Source organism: Sarcophilus harrisii, chromosome X, assembly GCF_902635505.1.
Source record: "Sarcophilus harrisii chromosome X, mSarHar1.11, whole genome shotgun sequence".
Lineage (NCBI taxonomy): Eukaryota > Metazoa > Chordata > Mammalia > Dasyuromorphia > Dasyuridae > Sarcophilus > Sarcophilus harrisii.
Window position 1 is genome coordinate 81,548,377 of NC_045432.1, and position 20,554 is coordinate 81,568,930.

Consider the following 20,554-nt stretch of genomic DNA (forward strand, 5'->3'; position numbering starts at 1 on the left):
GGCCCTGGGCGGGCCTGATGTTCTCAGGACGTTTTCAAAATTCCCTTTGGGCCAAGAAAGCTACCCCCACAGGAAGTCTCCATTCTGCCTGCTCCCTTCCTGTAGCCTCGAAGGCCAAGCCAGACTTCTCTAGTTCTTAAGAACAGATGATCCTTCCCCAAGATACTGCCCAGTCCCACCTCCGACGGGCTCCCAGTCGCCCGGCCCCGAGTCCCACATCTCCAGGCAGGCTTGGCCTTCCCACCGCCCGCTCCCTCCACACCTCCCCATGGCTCTGAATCCCACCCTCTCCTTCCACGTCCACATTCTCAGTGTCCATTTGCTGAGCCCGGTCCCTCCCCCCTCCATGAAGAGTCAGAGCTAAAAGGAACAAATCCCTGCATTTCACAAGGGAAGAAACCGAGGCAGCACAAGGAGGTGGCACATACAAGAAATGACAAGAGTCTAGGTGTACGCCCAGGTCTCCAGGGTGTTTGAATGGATTCAAATGCAGCCTCTACCCTTGAACTGTGACTTCAGGCGAGTCTTTCAGTGTCTGGGAGTTGAGAGCTGGGAGGCTGGGTGTGACCGGAGATGACAATGGGGAAAGCAGTCACTGTTTCCATAGCCTCAGGCATTGTGCCACGTCACCATTATGATGCCATTATGTCACCCCAACAACCCTGAGTGTTAATCATTATCCCCATTGCACTGTTGAGGACACTGAGGCAGTGATGAAATGACTTGTCCAGGGTCACACAGCTAAGAAGTATGTGTTAGGATTTCCAGAAGCCTTTCAGTAGAGATAAGAGGGTGGTTAGAGAGAGATTATCCAGAGAGGATTGACAGAATTTGTGTTGGGGAGAAGGGGGAGGGGGACAGAGATAGAGACAAGGGCGGCCGGACAGATAGGCCCGGGGGGGGTCCCCGGCTGGGACCTTGGCCCGATAACGGAAAAGTTGAGAAGGGGGCAGGGCTTTGGGGGGAAAAGTCAAAAATCCTTTGACTTCTCAAGTCTTTAACAACCATGGCATTTCCCATGACCCCCCTGGAGCCGGGGAGACCAAAGACCCAGAAGGGGACCTGGGGGAAAGGCAGCTGCTTGCCCCGTGCCCTCATCTCGCCACTCCCAAGCGGCGCCCGAAGCCGGCAGAGCCCCCAGGAACACTCGGGGCACTCGCGCCCGGGCCATCCTGGGAGAGCTGGAGCTCCCCGAGAAGGTGGCCCCTTACCTGGCGAGTCACCTGCGGACAAGGTGAGCTCTCGGGCGCCGGGGGGGTTCGGACGAACAGGCCACGAGGACGGAATCCTCTTAATTCATGTTTTTCCTCCTGGAGCGTTCGGTCCCTCTTCAAACAGCTGGCTGGCAGCTGGATCCTGCTGGTCTGAGCAGCTCTGATCAACTGAGGGAGGGAGGGGAGAAGGCAAGGAAGGAGGAAGGGGCTGGCTCTTCCTCGGGTTCTGATGTCGGCAACCCCATTGTTGGCAAAATTCTAAGCATGATGCCATCATTGCTAGGCAACAGGTGAGCCACTTGGGCTCAGCCTGGCCCTCTGCAGGCCCCCCGGCGGGCCCCCCATGGCCCCCCACCCCCGAGCCGGGCGGCGGCAGGGCCAGCTGCGCCCCGCGAAAGTGATGGGGAAACTTCCTGGGGCCCTCCAGACCTGGCTGAGCCCCAGATGAGGCCAGTGGGTCCTGGAGGGCCCCAGAGAGCGCGCGTGTGCCCCTGGGTCAGCAGCCTCGTGGCGGGGCTTCATGTCCAGCCCGCTCCCCTCCCTGGGGCAGGGAGTGGCCCCTCTCGCCTTCCTGGCTGAGGCTCAGGGGCACAAAGGCAAAGAGCCTTGTTCAAGGTCACTGGGCCTGGGGGGGGGGGGCGTGGGGGTTAGGCCAGCTTCCCTCTGCCAGCCTTGCCCAAACTGTTGCCGAGAGGCTGCCGGGGCACGCTGGCCCTCGGGGGAATCCTCCCGGGGCTGTGAGGCAAAAGCCCAGCCTCCTGGGAACCTTCCTGCCCTGCTGAAAAGCTGAGGGAACTGGGGGGCGTCCCTGAGGCTCCAGGGCCTCGGGCTTAAGGAAACCCCCCAAGAGCCGTTGGCCAGGCCCTCCACAGCGGGCTGGCTGCCCCTGCTGCCCTCTCTGCCCCTCCCCGCTGCATTTCTTCTAGAGCTCTGCCCCCCCCAGCTGCCAGCCCCCCTCCCTCTCTAGCACCCCCAGCCGAGCTGGGACTGACTCCCGGGGGGGGGGGGGCTGCAGGCCGCTGTAAATGGCGGCAGCGGTGCCGGAGTCAGGGAGGGGGCGGCGGGCCAGGGCAGCGGCTACGGCCCGAGCGGACCTCTGCAGACCTGCCCGCAGCCCCCGCCCCCACCCCCGGCACACGCAGGGCGGCACGTGGGCTCCGTCCTGCTGCAATCGCTCCTGCAGCCCCCGCGCGAGCCTCTCTCCAAGCCCGGGCCGCCCCCCGGCCCGGCTCCGTCCTTCAGGCTGGCCCGCCTGGGTCCCCACCACCCTCCCCCTTCCGGGCGCCCGCCCGGCCTCGGAGCGCTCAGGGAGCCGGGCACAGGGTCCGCAAGACGGGAACGCGGGGCCAACCTGGGGGCGCCCCCTTGTCCGGCAGCGAGCGGTCCCGGGGATCCAGGTGGACGGAGCCCAAGGCTCCAACTGCAAGGGAAGGCGGAGGGGGGGCCAGTCGTCAGTGGGGGCGGTGGGGGCGGGGGCTGCATTAGTGCAGAGCCGCCCCCCCTCCGTCCCCCCCCCAAAGAAAGGAGCAACACTTGAATAAGTTGGAAGAGGGCGAGAGGCGGGGGCGGGGGAGGCTCCGGGGAGCCCGGCTCAGACAGCAGCATCGGGCCACACGCACAAACAGGCGCCCGCACTCACGTCCGCACTTGCGCCGACCCGTCCTCCCCAGCTCGGGCTCCGCCGCCGCCGCCGCAGCCCCCCGGGCCCCGCCGCCCGCTCTCCTCAGCTCTCGGCTCGAGGCCGCTCCATGGCCCCCGGGGCCGCGCCGCCGTCACCGGGTCCGGCCTGCTCCGGGCTCCCCGCGCCTGCTTCCCCGGTGGAAACCGCGGACCGTGTGCGTGTGCGTGCGGGTGTGCGCGCCGGTGAGTGCGCGTGTGGGCGCGCGAGTGTCTGTGCGGGCGGGTGAGTGAGTGCCCGCGGGTGAGTGTGTGTCCGGTATTTGAGGAGGGGAGGGGAGCCCGGGGGGAGGGGCGAGTGGGAGGGGCTCTCCCCCACAAAGCCACCCAGAAGCCTTTACAGCCAGAAGGGGCTTTAGACGTCAACTCATTTTACAGAGAAGGAAACTGAGGCAACGGAAGGACCGCTTGGGAAGCCAGATCCCCTGATCGTGCCTGCGGGGCATCCGCGCAAAGGGACCCAGACACAGCGGGGGGGGGCCCCCCTCCTTCCCCCGCTTCCCCCCCCCATAAACACCAAGAGATTGTTTGTTTAAAAAAAAAGTTGGTTTCCCTCCTCAGAAGCCGCCTCTGCAATCCCTTCCCTTGGGGCAGGAGGCAGGAAGGAGAGGCCGTTTCCAGGAAATTCTCTGGTTTTCCAGACTGCGTCTCAGCAGAGCAGGGGGGGGGGGGGGGAGGCCCAGCCTGGACAGCTCCCAGCAGCCCAGAACCCCCCCCCCCCCCCCAGGCTCAAAGCATTGTCAGTTAGAAGTGACCCTGAACATCCCCTGGTTGATATGATGGACTCCAACATCTTCATTTTAGGAAAGGGTGAACAAAGCCCAGCGTCCCACAGCCGGGAGGTGGCAGCTCCCCCCGCCTCCCATCAGCAAGACCCCCAAAGCCCAGGAACCCTCCTCCCCAAAGCCTGGGGACCCTCCTCCCAGCCCCCCCCCCTTACTCACCCCATCTTCTCCTCTCCAAACCAAACTTCAGTAAACACTGGAGCCCGCTGGAAATCCCACTCATTCCGGGCTCCCCTGGCCGGCCTTCCCAGCCAGCCCCAGCCCGGCCCCTAAGCTCCGAGGAAACCGGCCTCCTGTCCACGTCTGGCGCCCTTTCCCCGAGCCTTCTGGCATTCCTTCAGTTGCCGACCCCAAAAGGCCGTGTGCTGGGGCATCGCCGGCTGACCCCGGGAAACCGTCTCCAACGGGTCCACGAGCCCAGCCCAGAAGCCAGGAGCCCACCCTGGAACCCACCACCTGTGGAGCCTCCCCAGTGGGAGGATTCATTCAGACCCTGCTTCCCCGTCCACAGCCTTTCTGCCAAGTCCACATGTGCCAGGGATGAGAAGGAATCCAAAAACCACCCCTCCCCCCAGCTCCCGGAGGACAAGGCGCTCACTGGGCCCCCCCCCAGGATCGCCCATTTTACCTCCTGCCTGACAAGTCCTTCCAGGCCCCACTCCTGAGGTTTGACTCCTGGGGGCCATTGCCCCGGGGACCCCCCGACCCCAAATAGGCCGGGCAACAGCCTCTCCTCATTATGCCGAGGGCTCCCCCCAGCACCAGGGGCTTGGGCAGCTCCCCCTCCCTCCTTGGCATCCAAACCGCTCCAAAGGTTGTGACCCCTGAGTTCTCCCAGATGGCGGAGGACAGCCCCCCGTTGGTGACGTGATATTTGGGATCAGAAGGACCCGAGCCTCCTTCCTCCATGAACCTCCTTCCTCCACGAACCCCCTTCCTCCACGAGCCTCCCTGCATTTCATAGGCAGCAGACGGCTCAGGCAGGGAAGCCTCCTGGTTGGCTTCTAGGCACAAGCGGCCTCTGCTCCACCTCCCACTTCCATCCACAGCCTTGAACACAGATGCAGGGGGGAGGGTCGTCACTCACTGCACAAGCATCGGTGGCGACTTGATCCCGGCAGGGTCAGGAAGTGAGAGATCCAGAGCTGGCTACACTGCGGCCTCGGCCCCAAGAAGCTGGCTTCTGATTCAGAGAGAGAGACACAGAGACACAGACAGAGAAACAAGGGGGGGGGGGGGAGAAACAGAGACAGAGACAGCGAGAAGAGACAGAGAGAGACAGAGAGACAGAGACAGAAAGACAGGGACAGAGGGAAGGAGAGAGAGGGGAGAAAGGGAGAAGAAAGAAAGGAGAGAAGAAGCAAAGAGACAGAATGGACACAAAAAAGAGAGAAGGCAGGGAAACAGGAGAGAGAAGGACAGAGTATGTGAGGGAAAGAGACAGGACAGACACAGATATAAACAGAGGAGAGAAAACCAGAGAGACACAGACAGAGGTAGAGAGGGCGTGTGGGGGAAAGAGACAGAGAAGAGACAGGACACAAAAAGAGACAGAGAGAGACAGAGAGGACACAGAAAGGTGCAGCAGGTTTCACGGGGCCAACTCAGCACGTGCCCACGGCTCCCGGCGCTCCCAGCACAGGAACCTCAGGCCCAGCGCTGGGCCTTGGCGGGTGACTTGGGCCACGTGAGCCGGGGGGGGGGTTCAGGAAGTAATCAGACCCATCACTGTGCCACGGAAGCAGTAGTGATGGCAAAGGGTGAACTTCACAAGCACCAAATGGGCAGGAGGACCCAGCTGGCAGGTCTGGCTAGGGGGCGCTCCGTCCAAAACCTACCTGGGCATCTCAACAGCTACAAGGGCAAGGAAGGGCAATCGTGGATGTGTGACCCCAACCCAAGTGGGACCTGATCCCACATTGAGCCAGACAAGACCCCTAATTCTCAGAGGAGGAAACTGAGGCAAGGACGTGCCCAGCCACATATTCAGTAAGTGTCTGAGGTGGGATTCAAATCCAGGCCCTCCTGCCTCCGAGCCGGGGCCTTGGGTCATGCTGCCTTTGACCCTGCACTGGCCAGAGCCCATCAGTTCAGAGAACCCCGTTTTAGGAAAGCCGTGGAGGCCGCACAGGGTCACAAAGAACCCAGAAAAGAGAGTGAGTGGAAGGAGGAAGGAGAGGGGAAGTCTGGGGGTGTTCAGTGGCCAAACCTGGAACAGGGTGATGTCAACACGAGTGCCCGAGTCCGCTTTCAGGCCGGCCCCAGGACACGCCAGCCACAGAGCCAAGTCCTAAGGAAAGGGCCGCCACTCAGGCCGGCTGCTCATTTGCCCCGTGAGCTGCCGGTAAGGGGCCGCCTGTCCGGCCGGAAAGCCCTCGGTGGCCACAGCCGTCACCCCCAAGGAGACGGAGATCGACCGGGGAGGGCCCGGGGACTTCCTCAGCGAAAGGCTCCCTGGAGCTTCTCCCTCAGCACCAGGCCCAGGTAAGGAGAAGATGTCCCCAGTGTAACTACCTGTCCTCAGCCACATTCTGAGCCAGAAAGAACCACGGGAGGTTCCTTTCCCACCGGTCTTTGGGATGCAGTGGTGGGATTGTGTCCCGGTTCTGGATCTTGGCTTTCCAACCTCTCTGTACAACGAGAATTGACTAGCTGATCTCTGACTGAGGCGTCTTCTGGAGGGGGAGGGCGACTACAAGAAAGGGAAGCAGCTCCAAGTCATTATTAATCAGAGAAATGCAAATTAAGACAACTCTAAGATACCACTACACACCTGTCAGATTGGCTAAGATGACAGGAAAAAATAATGATGAGTGTTGGAGGGGATGTGGGAAAACTGGGGCACTGATGCATTGTTGGTGGAGCTGTGAACGAATCCAACCATTCTGGAGAGTAGTTTGGAACGATGCTCAAAAAGTTATCAAACTGTGCATACCCTTTGATCCAGCAGCGTTTCTACTGGGCTTATACCCCAAGGAGATACTAAAGAAGGGAAAGGGGCCTGTATGTGCACGAATGTTTGTGGCAGCCCTCTTTGTAGTGGCCAGAAAATGGAAACTAAATGGATGTCCATCAGTTGGAGAATGGCTGAATAAATTGTGGTCTATGAATATTGTGGAATATGATTGTTCTGTAAGAAATGACCAACAGGATGATTTCAGAAAGGCCTGGAAAGACAGGAACTGATGCTGAGGGAAGTGAGCAGGACCAGGAGATCATTCTATACTTCAACAACAATACTAGATGATGACCAGTTCTGATGGACCAGGCCATCCTCAGCAACGAGATCAACCAAATCATTTCCAATGGAGCAGGAATGAACTGAACCAGCTACGCCCAGAGAGAGAACTCTGGGAGATGACTAAAAACCATTACATTGAATTCCCAATCCCTCTATTTATGCCCACCTGCATTTTGGATTTCCTTCACGGGCTAATTGTACAATATTTGAGTCTGATTCTTTTTGTACAGCAAAATAACAGTTTGGTCATGTACACTTATGGTGTATCTGATTTATATTTTAATATATTTAACATCTACTGGTCATCCTGCCATCTGGGGGAGGGGGTGGGGGGGTAAGAGGTGAAAAATTGGAACAAGAGGTTTGGCCATTGTTAATGCTGTAAAGTTACCCATGTATATATCCTGTAAATTAAAGGCTATTAAATAAAAAAAAAAGAAAAGAAAAAGAGAGGGAAGCAGCATTTATATAGCGCCTACTGTGTACCGGGCACTGGGCTTAGTGCTTTTTATAGATATTATCTCATCTGTTAACATTTCTTTGTTCCCCACCGGCTGTTCCATGAACACCCCCCAGGATCAGCTCACCACGAGCGGGCAGATTGTCCCCACTTCCCTGCAGGAGGTCTCCCTCCTCCTGGCCCTCAGTTGCCTCTCCTCCTCCGCTGGAGGGCTGGGGGCAGGACTGGTGAACGCCTCCCAAAGCCGCCCTTCGGAGAGGGCTCGCCACGGGCCGGCTCGCTTCATTCCCCTGGGTTTCACTTGGCTTTCCCCACCTTCTCTTCTCCCCATCCGGTTGTGAGCTACTTCGGGGCATGACCCACCGGAGGCACTTAACATTGACTGCTCGTCACAGCAACCCCGAGAAGCAGGCGCTATTGGGGGTCCCCGTTTGGGTGGAAACTAAGGCAGCTCGAGATGATGGGGACCCACAATTAGTGAGTGTCTGAAGCAGGATCTGAACTCGAGCGGGTCTTCTTGATTGCAGATCTAGCACTTTACATGTTCCCCTTACCGCTCCCACCACCAGGCTTAGGCGGGCGTTCTCTTCCTGAGCACACCTTAAAGAATCATTCCTATGGCAGCTGGGTGGCACAGTGGGTAGAGCAGCAGCCCTGAAGTCAGGAGGACCTGAGTTCAAGTCCACTCTCAGACACTTAACACTTCCTAGCTGTGTGACCCTGGGCAAGTCACTTAACCCCAATTGCCTCAACAACAAAATAATAATAATAATAATCCCCACTTCAACACAGAGAAACACTTGCTTCCAGAACCCTAGGGACCCCAAGTGCCCCCCCACCGCCACCCACGGGCGGACCGCCGGACCGTTTCCAGTCTGGTCTTTAACACAAGCCATTCAAAGGAAAAACCCCTTGGATAACGCGTTGGACATCCCCGCCAACTACCGACCAGCGAGCAAATAAGCCGGGAGCCCCGGCAATGGCACCCCCTCCCTCCCCCAGAGAACCCCCAACAGCTGACGGCAGAGTACGACCGTCCCGAGAGCGTTCTTTCCTCTCCGGGACTAGCAGCCTGTTCCCAAGGCTGTCGCTGAGGGGAACGATGCTTCATGGGAGCTGCAGGGCACCGACACCAATTGCTAAGCAGCTGCCTCCAAGGGACAAGGCCAGTATTTTACCATCGTGCCAGGCCGGCTTTCCTGCTTTCCCCCCCGTGGCCGCCGCTGTACCCCCAGCCGCCACCGCTGGTGGGTAGGAAATCTCGAGTGCCCCAGGACTGGCTGCCCCAGCCCACCCCAGCCCTCATGGCCCGAGTGCTAAAGGAGTCTCCCAGACATGACAGGGAGCCGTGGATTTAATGCATAGGGAGCATTTCCAAGGAGAATGTACGGGGGAGGGGACAGTGCAGAACGGAGGCTCGGGACACAGACTGGGCCACAATCGGTCCATCTGGGAGCTTTGGGCGTAGGATCACGAAGGGACGGAGGCCCCAACTCCCACTAATGAGTGAAGAAGCCCTTTGAAGAAAATGCCTGCCGTGGGCAGTGAGAGGCTCTGGAGGCAGCTGGAAGCGGGAGCGGGCCAGCACCTGGCCTGGGCTCGGGAGGACGAGCTCAAATCCAGCTTCAGCTCTGTGCAAGTCATCTCAGCCTGTGCCTCAGTTGCCTTATCTGCAAAATGGAGTTCACAATAATCCCCCTCCGAGGGCTACCGGGAAGATCCAACTTGCAAGTGTCAAAGCGCCCTCCAAAGGTCACCACTTCTTCAAGGAAAACCCATCCTGTTCCCGGCCTGCCCGCCGCAAGGAATTGTTGGAAAAAAGGGTCACCGTCCTTACGGCTCCCCTCACCCCGCTGGGCAGGCGAGCCTGAGCGCGCCGGGGGGGGCCACGCTTCCTGCCCCCGAACACCTCCTGTGGCCCTCCACCAGGGGTTAAGGGAACAGATACTCACCGGCCCCCAGCACCACCACCAAGGAGAGCCGGCCCCAGGGACAGGGCCCTGCCAACCTGCCTGCAAGTGGCGACACTCAGCAGCCCCCACAGCCATGGGCGGGGGGAGGGGGGGCTGCAGAAAAGGTCAGCATCCCTGCCATCTGCTCAGCAGCTGTGCTGAGAACCTCGGGGGGGGGGTCCTACTTCCGGCCCAGCCCCCACAGCCATTATCCAGGGGAGGGGCACAACGGCTGGGCAGGGGAGGCCAAGAAGCCCAGGACTGGCATCGACAGGGGCTTTAATCCAGGCCAAGGTTCCCCCCCCCTTTATGTCCCACAAGTTCGGAGTTTAATGCCAGGGAGAACCTCCCAGACCGTCATTTCATCTGTTCATTGTTAAGTGACTTGCCCAGGGTCCCACAGCCAGGAAGCATTAAGTGTCTGAGAGTGGATTTGAACTCAGGTCCTCCCGACTTCAGGGCCCCTGCGCCATCCATTGCACCACCTGGCTGCCCCAGAACCCTCACCTTAACCTGCCCTCTCCCCAGGCCTCCCTCTTGCACCTTGCAGCAGCTCCCTTTGCCCTGGGAGCTGTCCCAGGTGCTCAGACTTATTCTGCTTTCCCTGGCTCCCCTTCCTAACCTGCACCCACCTCACTGGGCACTGCTCCAACTCCTCAGGCAGCCCCGCCCTTGGATTTCTCCCTCCCCTCCTTCCCTCCTCCCCTCCTGCCCTCCTCCCTCACTCCTTCTCTTCTCCTTCCCTCCTCCCCTTTGCCCCCCACCCCGTTTGTCCCTTGTCAAACCCTAGGCCTGCCTCCCTTCCCCGCTGCGGCTTCCACTGCAGGAAATGGCCCCCGCTGCAAACTGCTGCCCTCAGATACTCCCCCCCGCCCCCCGCCGCCCTCGGCTCTGGCCTTTGCTCGTGGATCCCCTAGTCCGCTCTTCACAGCCTCCGCCTGCAGCCTCCACTTCTCTCCCGGTAACTCCGGGCCTGCTCGTCCTTTCGCCCTCCACTCTCTGCTGGAAAAACTGAAGGTAACCCTGGGAGCTCCCTCTTCCTTTGGCTTCTACATGTGGAATACCCTCCACACCAGCCCTCAGCTTCTCAATCCAGCCTATTCCTCTGAGAAAGAGACGGCCCTCCTTTTCTTTTTCTTTCTTTTTTTTGCTGAGGCAATTGGGGTTAAATGACTTGCCCAGGGTCACACAGCCAGGAAGTGTGAAGTGTCTGAGATTAGATTAGAACTCAGGTCCTCCTGACTCCAGGGCTGCCGCTCTATTCACTATAGCGCCACCTGGCTGCCCATGGCCCTCCTTTTTAAATTCCCCTAAGCACTTTTCTATCCCCTAGTCTTCTCTCTTCTCAAAATATGATGCCCCCTCACCTTCCTGGGAGAAGTCGTTCATTAAGCTCCCCCTTCTCCCCTTCTCTATGTTCTCTTATTTAATGTCATCCCCCACACTCTCTTCCCTGATAATAATCCCTGCTAATCAGGTAATCGGCTCTACCTTCTCCAACAGATTCTCTCTTCTTTGCCTCTTTGTCTCTGTGTGTGTGTCATTTTGCCTCTGTCTCTGTCTCTGTGTGTCTCTTTGTCTCTGTGTGTCTCTTTGTCTGTCTCTGTCTCTGTTTCTCTCGCCATCCAGGAGGAAGGGGCTCTGCGCCAGGGATGCCACGGAGCAGGGGCTCATTGGTGCCGGCCCCTCCAGAGGCTGCATCAGGACTCCATCCCCACAGAGCTCGGCATAACCGGGGGAGACACGGGCCGACCTGTGGGGCCTCCGGCGGAGCCAGAGCCACGGGAGCCCCTCCCGTCTCCGTGGTGGCCACTGGCCCCCTCTTCCTTCCCCCTCCCCGAGCTTGGCCTCCCCGCTCTCCCACCTTCCCCGTTAGAGGATTCCATCACCATGTAAGTATCACGGGCTCACTCACCCTCAAGCCTGAGGTACTTCTTGCCAAAAAGACCCACTGAGGTAAGTGCCCGAGGCCCGGTTTCCCACCCGGATAGCGGAGCCCCCAAAAGCCCGAGGAGACCCCCGTGTGCCGGCCACGCGGGCGACGTGGGGGCTTCGGGGAGCAGAGGCCGCGGCGTCCAAGCTGGAGGGGCCGCCTTGCAAAATGGCAGCCCCAGATTCTCCGGGCAGGAAAGGAAACAGATCTTGAGAGAGCTGGCGCAGCCTTGTCCTCCAGCTCGACCGAGTCGGCGGCCGGATCTCCCCCCAGAAAGAGGCTGAAGGACTCCCTCGTTCCGGCAGCCTTCCTGGCAGACACGTGGCCTCCCCACGGCGCTCCCTGCCGGCTCGGCTGCTATCCTCTGGCAGGTGTGCACCCAGGGCTGGCCACTAGGTGGCACTAGAGCAACCTCTCCCTGGCCCTTTGTGGGTACCCACACTGCCCCCTCTGGGCCTTCTCAACAGCGTGGTCTCCCACTGCTTGCCATGGTGCACGAGCCTTCTGGGAAATCAGATATCATAGCCAGGAGATGTCACAAAGCTGGGGGGCGCAGAGCTTCCCACTGGCAACCGTTGGACGGGCCTCGTCCCAAGGCCCACGGGCACGGGCCCGACCGAGCTTCGGGAGTGAAGTTGAGAAAGGGCCGGGCTGCTTCGGGGAGCCGTCTTCCCGGGGCTCCTTCCTTGGGGGGTCTGCAGCGGCTTCGGGCTCTTCCGCCTCCTCCCTGGCGGCAGGAAGCCGGAAGCGATTCCACACGCCATGCGGGGAACCCCGGAGGACTTGCTGCCTTTGCCCCAGCCCCAAGAAGGGCCTTCACCAGTACAGAGAGAGGCCACAGCAAAGGGCCAAAGCCCGGGGCCCGCATGGTTCTGAGGACAGCCTTCGAGGTACAAAGTGTGAGGTGGGGGTCCGAGAGGGCTCCGGGAAATCAGGGGCCAGAGGGCCGGGATGGCGCGGGTTTACAGTGTCCGAGAGCGAGACAAATGACATCTGCCCTCCCCTGCCTGCAGACAGAAAGACACGAGGCGGGGCCGGTGGGAAGTCAAGGCGGCGGGGAGAGGGCGCCAGACGGTCCTGGCCAAGATGCAGCCAAGGCCTCGTGCCCTGTCGGCTTCCGCACTGGCTGCAGAGGCGGCCCTCCTTCCCCTAAGAGCGTCAGCGGGCACTAGGGTGGCTGACTACGATTCCCTGATTCTGTGCTTCCAGGGAGACTGCCAGCTGCACAGAGAAAGGCAGAAGAATGAGAGAGACAGAGACGGACAGACACAGAGACAGAGATAGAAAGGCAGAGAGACAGAGACACAGACACAGACACAGAGACAGAGATAGAAAGGCAGAGAGACAGAGACAGAGACACAGACACAGAGACAGAGATAGAAAGGCAGAGAGACAGAGACAGAGACACAGACACAGAGACAGAGATAGAAAGGCAGACAGAGAAAGAGAAACAGACACAGAGACAAAGATAAAAAGGCAGAGAGACAGAGACAGAGAGAGACAAAGCGACAGACACAGAGACAGACAGAGAGAAGGCAGAGAAAGGAGAGAGAGAGAGAGAGTCCAACACTGTCCACAGGCAGCCATAGGTCCTCACCAGAAGTGCCCAGGAAGCCACGCGATGTGTGCAAATACCCCAAGCCCCACGTCGTGAGGCACCCCCCATCTATCCAGGTCCCCATGGGGAGGCCCGGATCTCCGGCCGGGCCATTCGCAGAGCCAAAGGCCCCTCGGGGAGAGCACCCAGGGAAGGCCTGCTCCCCTCCCCCCCCACCCTGCCTTGCACCAAAATGACCACACACACTCTCTATTTAATCAACTATTTAATCAACTATAAACAATAGACCTGTACACTATACAGTATAAAGTTTTCTAAAAGTCTATACAAATCAAACAGTAATCACAGGAAAAAATTGTACTTAATTTTATTTCTTTCATTGAAGAGATCCCTGGGAAAAGGGTTGTGCCTGAGACCAGGAGCTGGAAAGACCTGGGGGGAGGGTTGTGCAGAGTGGGGAAGTTAGCCTTTTAGCCCCCAGAAAACACCTGTAGATAAAAGGAGCTGCCTCTGGAGGTAGTGAGCTCCCTGTCACTTCCAGTGTTTGAGCAGAGGCTGGACTAACCACCTTTCGGGGGAATGGAAGAGGGGCCGCCCACGTGGGATTCCCTCCAAGAGCTCACACCCGCTTCCTAGATGCAGGAAAATCCTTCTGGCTCTGAGCCCAGAAGAAGAACGGGACAGAGAAGGCCCAGGGAAGCATCTGGAGGCCAGGAAGAGGAGCCCACCTGGCGTGAGCACGGGGCACAGCCCAAACAGGCAGGGGCCGGGCAGGCGCCCATGGCCGGGAGTCGCTCAGCGCCTCTCAACAGCCCCGAGGCCCGGCTCGGCGCCGTCAGCCCTGGTCCCGGGAGCCGGGACCCGAGAGCGGCCAAACGGCCCGTTTTCCCGCCCCGTCTGCGCCAACAAAGGCTCTGCGGGAAACAAACCGAAGCCAAACGCTCCCAAGAGGGGTCGACCGTCAGGACCCACCACGCCGACAGCGACAGAGCGATGCTCCGTCCGGCCCGTGACGACAGCAGCCCCCGGGTTCCGAGTTCAGATTGTCCTGACACCCGAGGGGGTTGGCTCTGATACCCTGCAACATCCCCCCCACCCCCAGCCAACTTAGCCCATGCCCCTCCTCCCAACCACCCGCCAAAATGTGCTTAGGAAACATAAAACTCACTTTAACATGGGAACTAGAAAAGGAACGGCAGCGTTCCCCCCGGGCCGAGGACAAAGCCCGGCCGGTCTCACAGGCCTCGGCGCGAGGCGTGGCGTACCCTTGAGGGAGCGTGGTGCCGAGGAGGACTTGGCGGCACCGTGCCCCCCCAAAGGAGGGACCTGATGTTATAAACTTGGGGTTCCCAAGTGCCCGGGTCTAGAATTTGCCAGTGTCTCTGGGGAGAAGCGGGGGGGAGTCACCCTAATGGAGTGAACGGACCCCCTAATGGAGTCGCATCGGGGAGCTCTTTCCTCTCTCCATCCCCTCCTTCGGCCGCTAGCTACAGCTACGAGTCAGCTCAGAGAGCAGGCCCTCAACACCCCTCGACTGGAGACATTTCCTCGGAGGTTGGGAAGCAGCTACAGTCCCTTTGGAACCCAAAGCACTGGCTGCGAATACAGTTCTTCTCCGCGGTCATGTGATTAGTGGCCCCTTCAGGGGAAGCAGAAGACAAGGCAGGAAACCGTGTTAGGCCCGGCTTTTGGGGCCAACTGAAACGGGGAGCCCTCAGTGCAAAAGGCACGTGAGAGGCCGGGGCCCAGCTGAGCCCAGCTGAGTCCCCGAGATCCCCATACCAAGGAAACCCCAACACCAGAAAGCCCCTGGCAGGCAGGGGGCAAAGCACCCGACTGGAAACAAAAGCAGGCAAAAGGTGGCGAGAAAAGCTAAGCGGCCGGCGGGACCTTCCGGCCAGGACGGCTCCAGCTCGGAGGCCCTCGAGAAGGGAAAGGGGAAAGGTCAGTGGGAGAAAACCCATCCTGCCGCTCTCTCGCTCAGGAGGGCAAGGGAGGCGGGACTTGCCAGTGGCGGCAATGGCGGCAGCGACAGCCAGTAGTCTGTGCATAAGAGGAGGCGGAGAGGCTCCAGAAATCGCTGCCATTTATCTCCTCCACCCTCCTTGGGGGGGGGGGGGGGTTGAGACGAGGCCGGGGCGTGGGGGCTCGTGTCGCCCACTTTGCTCTATTTTTCTACATTTTAGAGGCCTTCCCTGCGTGACTCAGCTAATGTCCAAAATATTGTCTGCTGGTGTATTGGGAAACACTGTTTCTAAATGAGCCCCGCTGGCCTGACGGTAAGCGGGCAGCAGGGGCTCACTCAGCATCCGAGTCCATTGGCAGGGAAGTGGGCAGCAGGAGGTACCCTGAAGGAGCTGCCAACTGGTCGTCTGGGTTCCACTGCTGGGGCTCAGTCTTGGAGAAAGATCCCAGGGAACTTGCCAGTTTCCTGGGAAGAAAAGTACCTGATCACCCAGCAGCCCCCCAGCCCTGCCAGAAGCTGCCAGCTAGCCCGGGAGCAAGGCCCCGACCGCCTGCTCGTGGCCTCTCTCGGCCAAGGGCCTTCCGGCCTCAACTGGGCCGTGGCAGCCTCGACTAAGTCACCACAGATGGCAACTCCCCAGGCTTAGCTTGAACCCAGCAGCCTGCTACTTCTGGGCAACGGGCTCGGGGTCCGGGACCGGGGGGAGTGGATGCGGGCACGGGAAGGAAGGAGGAAGCTCGGTAGGGGGGAAAAACCCGGGCAATGACAAATTACTTTGCACTCGTGTCCCTCAAGGGCCTACGTGGGAGAGGGGGGTATCGGAAAGTTACCGGCTGACTCACTCCAAACACTGATCCGAAGCAGGGCAAGAGCTGCTTGGTGGAACGACAGGAAGGAAAAAGAAACAACAGAAAAGAAGAGAGAAAACAGGGTTAACTCAGCCCAGACGCAAGCTCGCAGCTTCTGTTCACTCGTGGCTGTGTTCAAAGGCGTGGCCACAGCCACGGAAGCCACCCACTGTGGGCCGAATCCCCGCCCAGGCGTCAGCGAAGCCGGGCCCGGGGCCCGAGGAGCTCGACGGGAAGCTCCTGGCTCACCCTCCTCACTCTCCCTCTAGGTGCCATCCCGGCCCCCTCCTGGCAGCACCGTCAAAGCAGAGGGCCTCATGGCGGAAGCGGTGGCTGATGATGGCGGTGGCGGTGACTGTGGCATGGGACGAGGAAAAGGAGGAGAGGAGGGAGGAGGGGAGGGAAAGGGAAGAGGAAAAGGAGGAGAAAAGGATGAGGAGGAGAGGCAATGAAGAGCAAGAGAGGAGGGAGGAGAAGAGATGGCGGCAACCAGGCTCACATCATGATATGCCGCCGCCGGTGAAGGGCCAGGTGATCCGAACGGGAGAAGCTGCGGTCACAGTCCGAGCAGTGGAAGGGTTTGATGCCCGTGTGCTTGCGGAAATGCCGGGTCAACTCATCCGAGCGAGCAAATTTCCAGGTGCAGCCTTCCCAGGTGCATTTGTATGGCTTCTCTCCTGGAATGGGGACACAGCAAGGAAGCGGGCGTGAGCGGGGACAAACACACACGACACGGTGAAGGGCTCCTTCCTGAACCTCCCCCTCTGCCCGAGGGAGGGGCCAAGCGGCTAATGAAACAAAGAGGTAGAGCACCATCTGCGCCCTGGCCGTCTCTTTGCTATCATCCTTCCCACGGCGGACGGTCAGATTCTTCCCAAAAAAATCCACCCTCTCCCAGCTGAACCCATTTCAATATGGTGACATACAGGTTACTCGGGGAGCTACTGGGTAACAGACGCACCGTCCGCCAATCTGCATTGGGAAAAGGAGTGTGGGAAAGTACAGTGGGAGCACCCAACGGGGTTGAACTTGCAACAGTCCAAACTGGAGCCAGGCTGGCAGAGTGGGAAGCGTGCTGACTTTGGATAAGAAGAGGACAAGCGATAAGACATAGCTTCCACCCACTGAAAAGGTGCTAAGAGAAAATGGCTGTCGTCACCTGGTCAAGGCCACAGACAAGTACAGATAAGCTCTGGACACGATACTAGAAAATAATGAAAAGAAAGGTATTCAAATGAAGAGGGGATGGGATGGGAAAGGTCTCCTGTAGATGATAGGATTTGGACTGGCAAAACCAAAACAAGGGTCCCCCAAAAAGTCCATCCCTCCTAGCTCGAGGAGACACAAAGGTCTATGGACACCAGGACAGAGGGCCAACCGGGCACCTGAGCAGGGAGTACTGGGGCAGAAAGAGATCGCAGAGAATTCCTAAACTACTGCCATCCGGCACCTCTGCCCCCTACTGTACAGTTCCGGTTTCAGATCCAGGGTGGAGAGGAGGAGGTTGTGAATATTGGCCCTAGCTATGTACCCGGCAGGAAGTGAGTTCCAGAACCATAGCTGTGGGACTCTGAGCCCAGGAACAGAGCAGGCTCTCAATTGTAACCTTTAACCCAGCACGTGAGCCTAAAGTAGAAGAACCAGGCTAGGGGTCCCAGACCAAATCGGGGACAGAAATTCAGCCCATCCAAACCTGCAGAACCTCCCCGTGAGCTAACAGTGAGTGAGTCCAGCAGCCATCTATAGAAACTAAACCACACGTGAGCCACGGAACTCTGGCCGGCAGGACAGGGAGCAGCCCCCTCCCCAGATCACAGCACTTCAGAAGTACCAAAACAAGCAGACCCCCATACTGAGCCAGGAAAGCAGCAGAACGACTTATAAAAGGAGGCAAGCTCAGGCCAGCCCTCCCCACCCCTCAGAAGTGGGGCAGAACTCGGCCTAAATATCATGTCTAAAGTCAGGAAAGAAGCTGGGAGAACGAGGAAATAAAAGAACATAATCGTGTAGAGCTAGTACAGGGAAAGGAGCACTCAAATGAAAAAGAAGAGAAAAACCATTTAAATAAGTGCCTACTATGTACCAAGCTGTACCTGTGCTAAGTGCCATTTTTAAACCCTAGCAAGTAGTGCTAGTATTATCTTCATTTTATAGCTGGAGGAACTGGGGTTAAACAGAGGTAAAATGACCTGTCCAGGGTCACACAGCTAGTGTCTGAAGCTGGATTTGAACTAAGGATTTCTTGACTCCAGAATCAATGGTCTCTTTACTGTAGTGCCTCCCTTTCCCCTCAGCTATCTCAAGTTCAACATACAAACCCAGAAGAAGAGAATGACTTGAAAACATCGACAAGCAAAGCCTCAGAGAGAAATACACTGGGACACACGACTAACAAGAATTCCTAGAAGAAAATGAAGTTAAAGAAAGAGCAAAAAGAAATTTTTTTCAACCCCAAATAAATAAAAATAAGTAAAGGGAAGAATGGGAAAAGAAGAGAGAATTAAAGAAGAAAACTATGAAAAGACAGGTAACAGCTTGGAAAAAAATAGAAAAACCTCAGTGAATAAAATAAGTCCTGGAAAATTAAAACTGGCCAAATGGAAGCCAATAACTCCATGAGATACTCAGAAACAAAACAAATTCAAAAGACTGAAAAAAACAGTAGAAAATGGGAAATGTCATCTTAGGAGAGACAAACGACCTGGAAAATAGATCAAGAGATAAGTTAAGGATCATTGGTCCACTTGAAAGACAAGAACAAAAAATAGGCTTCATATTTTGGGGGGATGGGGCAATTGGAGTTAAGTGACTTGCCCAGGGTCACACAGCTAGGAAGTGTTAAGTGACTGAAACCAGGTTTGAAGTCAGGTCCTCCTAACTTCAGAGCTAGTGCTCTATCCACTGTGCCACCTAGCCGCCCCCTAGACGTCATATTTCCAAAAAGTCATAAAAGAAAACTGCCCAGATATCTTAGAATTAGAAGGCAAAATAGAAATGGAAAGAATCTACCAGCTGCCTCCTGAAATAAACTCCAAATTCGTGGGAATATTATAGCCAAAATCTAGAGTTCCCAGGTTTGCAAGAAAACCAACCTTCTAAATGAGGTGGATGAATATTAAAAAACAAACAAACAAACAAATATAAATTGCCCAAACGAGAGGACCAGAAAAATAGAGTATTTAAATAAGTGTGTCTTTCAAAAAAAATAAATCGAACAAGCCATAAGTGAACTCTTCCGCATCCTCCCCAAAACTAAGATTAAATGGATTTACAAATGAATTTTACCAGATACGTAAAAGAATAATTAACTCCAATACCATATAAACTGTTTTGAAAAAATAGTCAAGGTCAAGAGTCCTCAAAAATTCCTTTTGTAATTCAAATCTGTTCTTGATACCTAAATCAGGAATAGTTAAAACAGAGAAACAAAAGTAGAAATCAATTGCCCTAATGAATACAGATGCAAAATTTAAAAATAAAATATTAGCGAGGAGATTCCATCAATATCTCACAAAGGTCATACATTGTGATCAGGCTGAGTTTATACTAAGCATGCAGGGCTGGCTCAATATTAGAAAAATTATTGGCATAATTAACCATATTAATAACAAATATGATACAAATCATATGATTAAGAGATGCAGAAGAAGGTTTTGGTAAATCATAATCAATACAATAGAAAACACAAGAATAAACAATTTCCTTAAAATGTTAAGTGGTATCCATCTAAAACCAAAAGTCAGAATTATCTATAATGAGTATAAGCTAGAAGCCTTTCCAATAAGATCAGCAGTAAAGCGAGGATGTTCATCATCACCATAACCACCCTTACTATTCAACTGGGCCTTGAAATGTCAGCTACGCTAAGAAAAGAAAATGAAAGAAGCAGAAGCAAAGGAACCAAACTATCACTTTTTGCAGATGATATCCCTCCTTAAAGAATGCTAGAAAGTAAACATTGTAACACGTATATGGCATTAGATAGTTGAGATGTAGATGAGGGCAGTTGGGGAGTGTGATAGGCAGCTATGGCAAAGTAAACAGAGCACTGGGCCTGGAGTCAGGAAGATCTGATTTCAAATCTGGCCTACAGACATCTGCTAGCTATGTGACCCTAGGCAAGTCATTTAACCTTTTTTTTTTTTTTTTTTTTTTTTTGCCATGGTTCCTTCAACTGCAACATGGGGATAATAGCAGCACCTACTTCCCGGGATTGTTGTGAGGATCAAATGAGATATTTGTAAAGCACTTAGCACAGTGCTGGGCACAGTAAATGCTTGTTTCATTCTGAAAAGCATTTTGGATCTGTGGCCAAAGGGCTATAAAACTGCATACCCTTTGATCCAGCAGTCTCACTAGTGGGTCTGTGTCACAAAGAGATCATAAAAGAGGAAAAAAGGGCCCACGGGTGCAAAAATATTGGTAGCAGCTCTTTTTGTAGTGGCAAGGACCTAGAACTGAGTGGATGATGAGTAGGCTGATTTCAGAAAAGCCTGAAAAGACCTGGACGAACTGATGCTGGGTGAAGCGAGCAGAAGCAGGAAAATATTGTACACAGGAACCACAAGATCATGCGATGACCAAATATGATAGACTTAGCTCTTCTCAGCAATTCAGAGAGCCAAAGAAATTCTGAGAAACTGCCACTCATATCCAAAAAGGGAATATGGAGATTGAATGTGGATTGAAATGTACTGTTTTCACCTTTTTTTTCTTGTGTTGTTTTCCTGTTTCTCCTGGTTTTCCCCTTTTGTTCTGATTTTGTGATCCTGATGTAGCAAAGAAGCCCCAGAGAATAAGGAAAAAAAATCTCCATGGGGGTCAGGGTGGATTGTAATCCACAAAGGAAGGCTTGATTTCACAATAGAAAAATGATCAATATAACAGATCATATTAACAACTAAAACAATAAGAACCACA

The 20,554-nt window shown here is 56.1% G+C and overlaps 2 protein-coding genes across 8 annotated transcripts in view; both read right to left on the reverse strand.

The window, feature by feature from the left end:
- The window catches only part of LOC100934822 (BTB/POZ domain-containing protein KCTD12-like), a 36,471-nt gene extending 33,470 nt beyond the window's left edge, over positions 1–3,001 (reverse strand). Inside the window, exons 1-3 of one of the 7 annotated variants that reach the window (XM_031944329.1) lie at positions 2,854–3,000; positions 2,566–2,634; positions 1,212–1,382 (exon numbers count right to left, since the gene is read on the reverse strand). The gene's annotated coding sequence lies outside the window, so the exon portion shown is untranslated. Of the gene's footprint in view, positions 1–428; positions 773–1,211; positions 2,635–2,853 lie in introns of those variants that run through there. The other 6 variants (XM_031944330.1, XM_031944331.1, XM_031944328.1 and 3 more) reach the window with 6 other exon arrangements.
- Positions 3,002–13,068: 10,067 nt separating this feature from the next.
- The window catches only part of LOC100935085 (Krueppel-like factor 8), a 55,646-nt gene continuing 48,160 nt past the window's right edge, over positions 13,069–20,554 (reverse strand). Inside the window, 3 exon segments of the mRNA XM_031945092.1 lie at positions 13,069–15,251; positions 15,629–15,658; positions 16,134–16,311. Coding sequence (XP_031800952.1) covers positions 15,119–15,251; positions 15,629–15,658; positions 16,134–16,311 — 341 coding nt within the window. The 3' untranslated portion in view covers positions 13,069–15,118.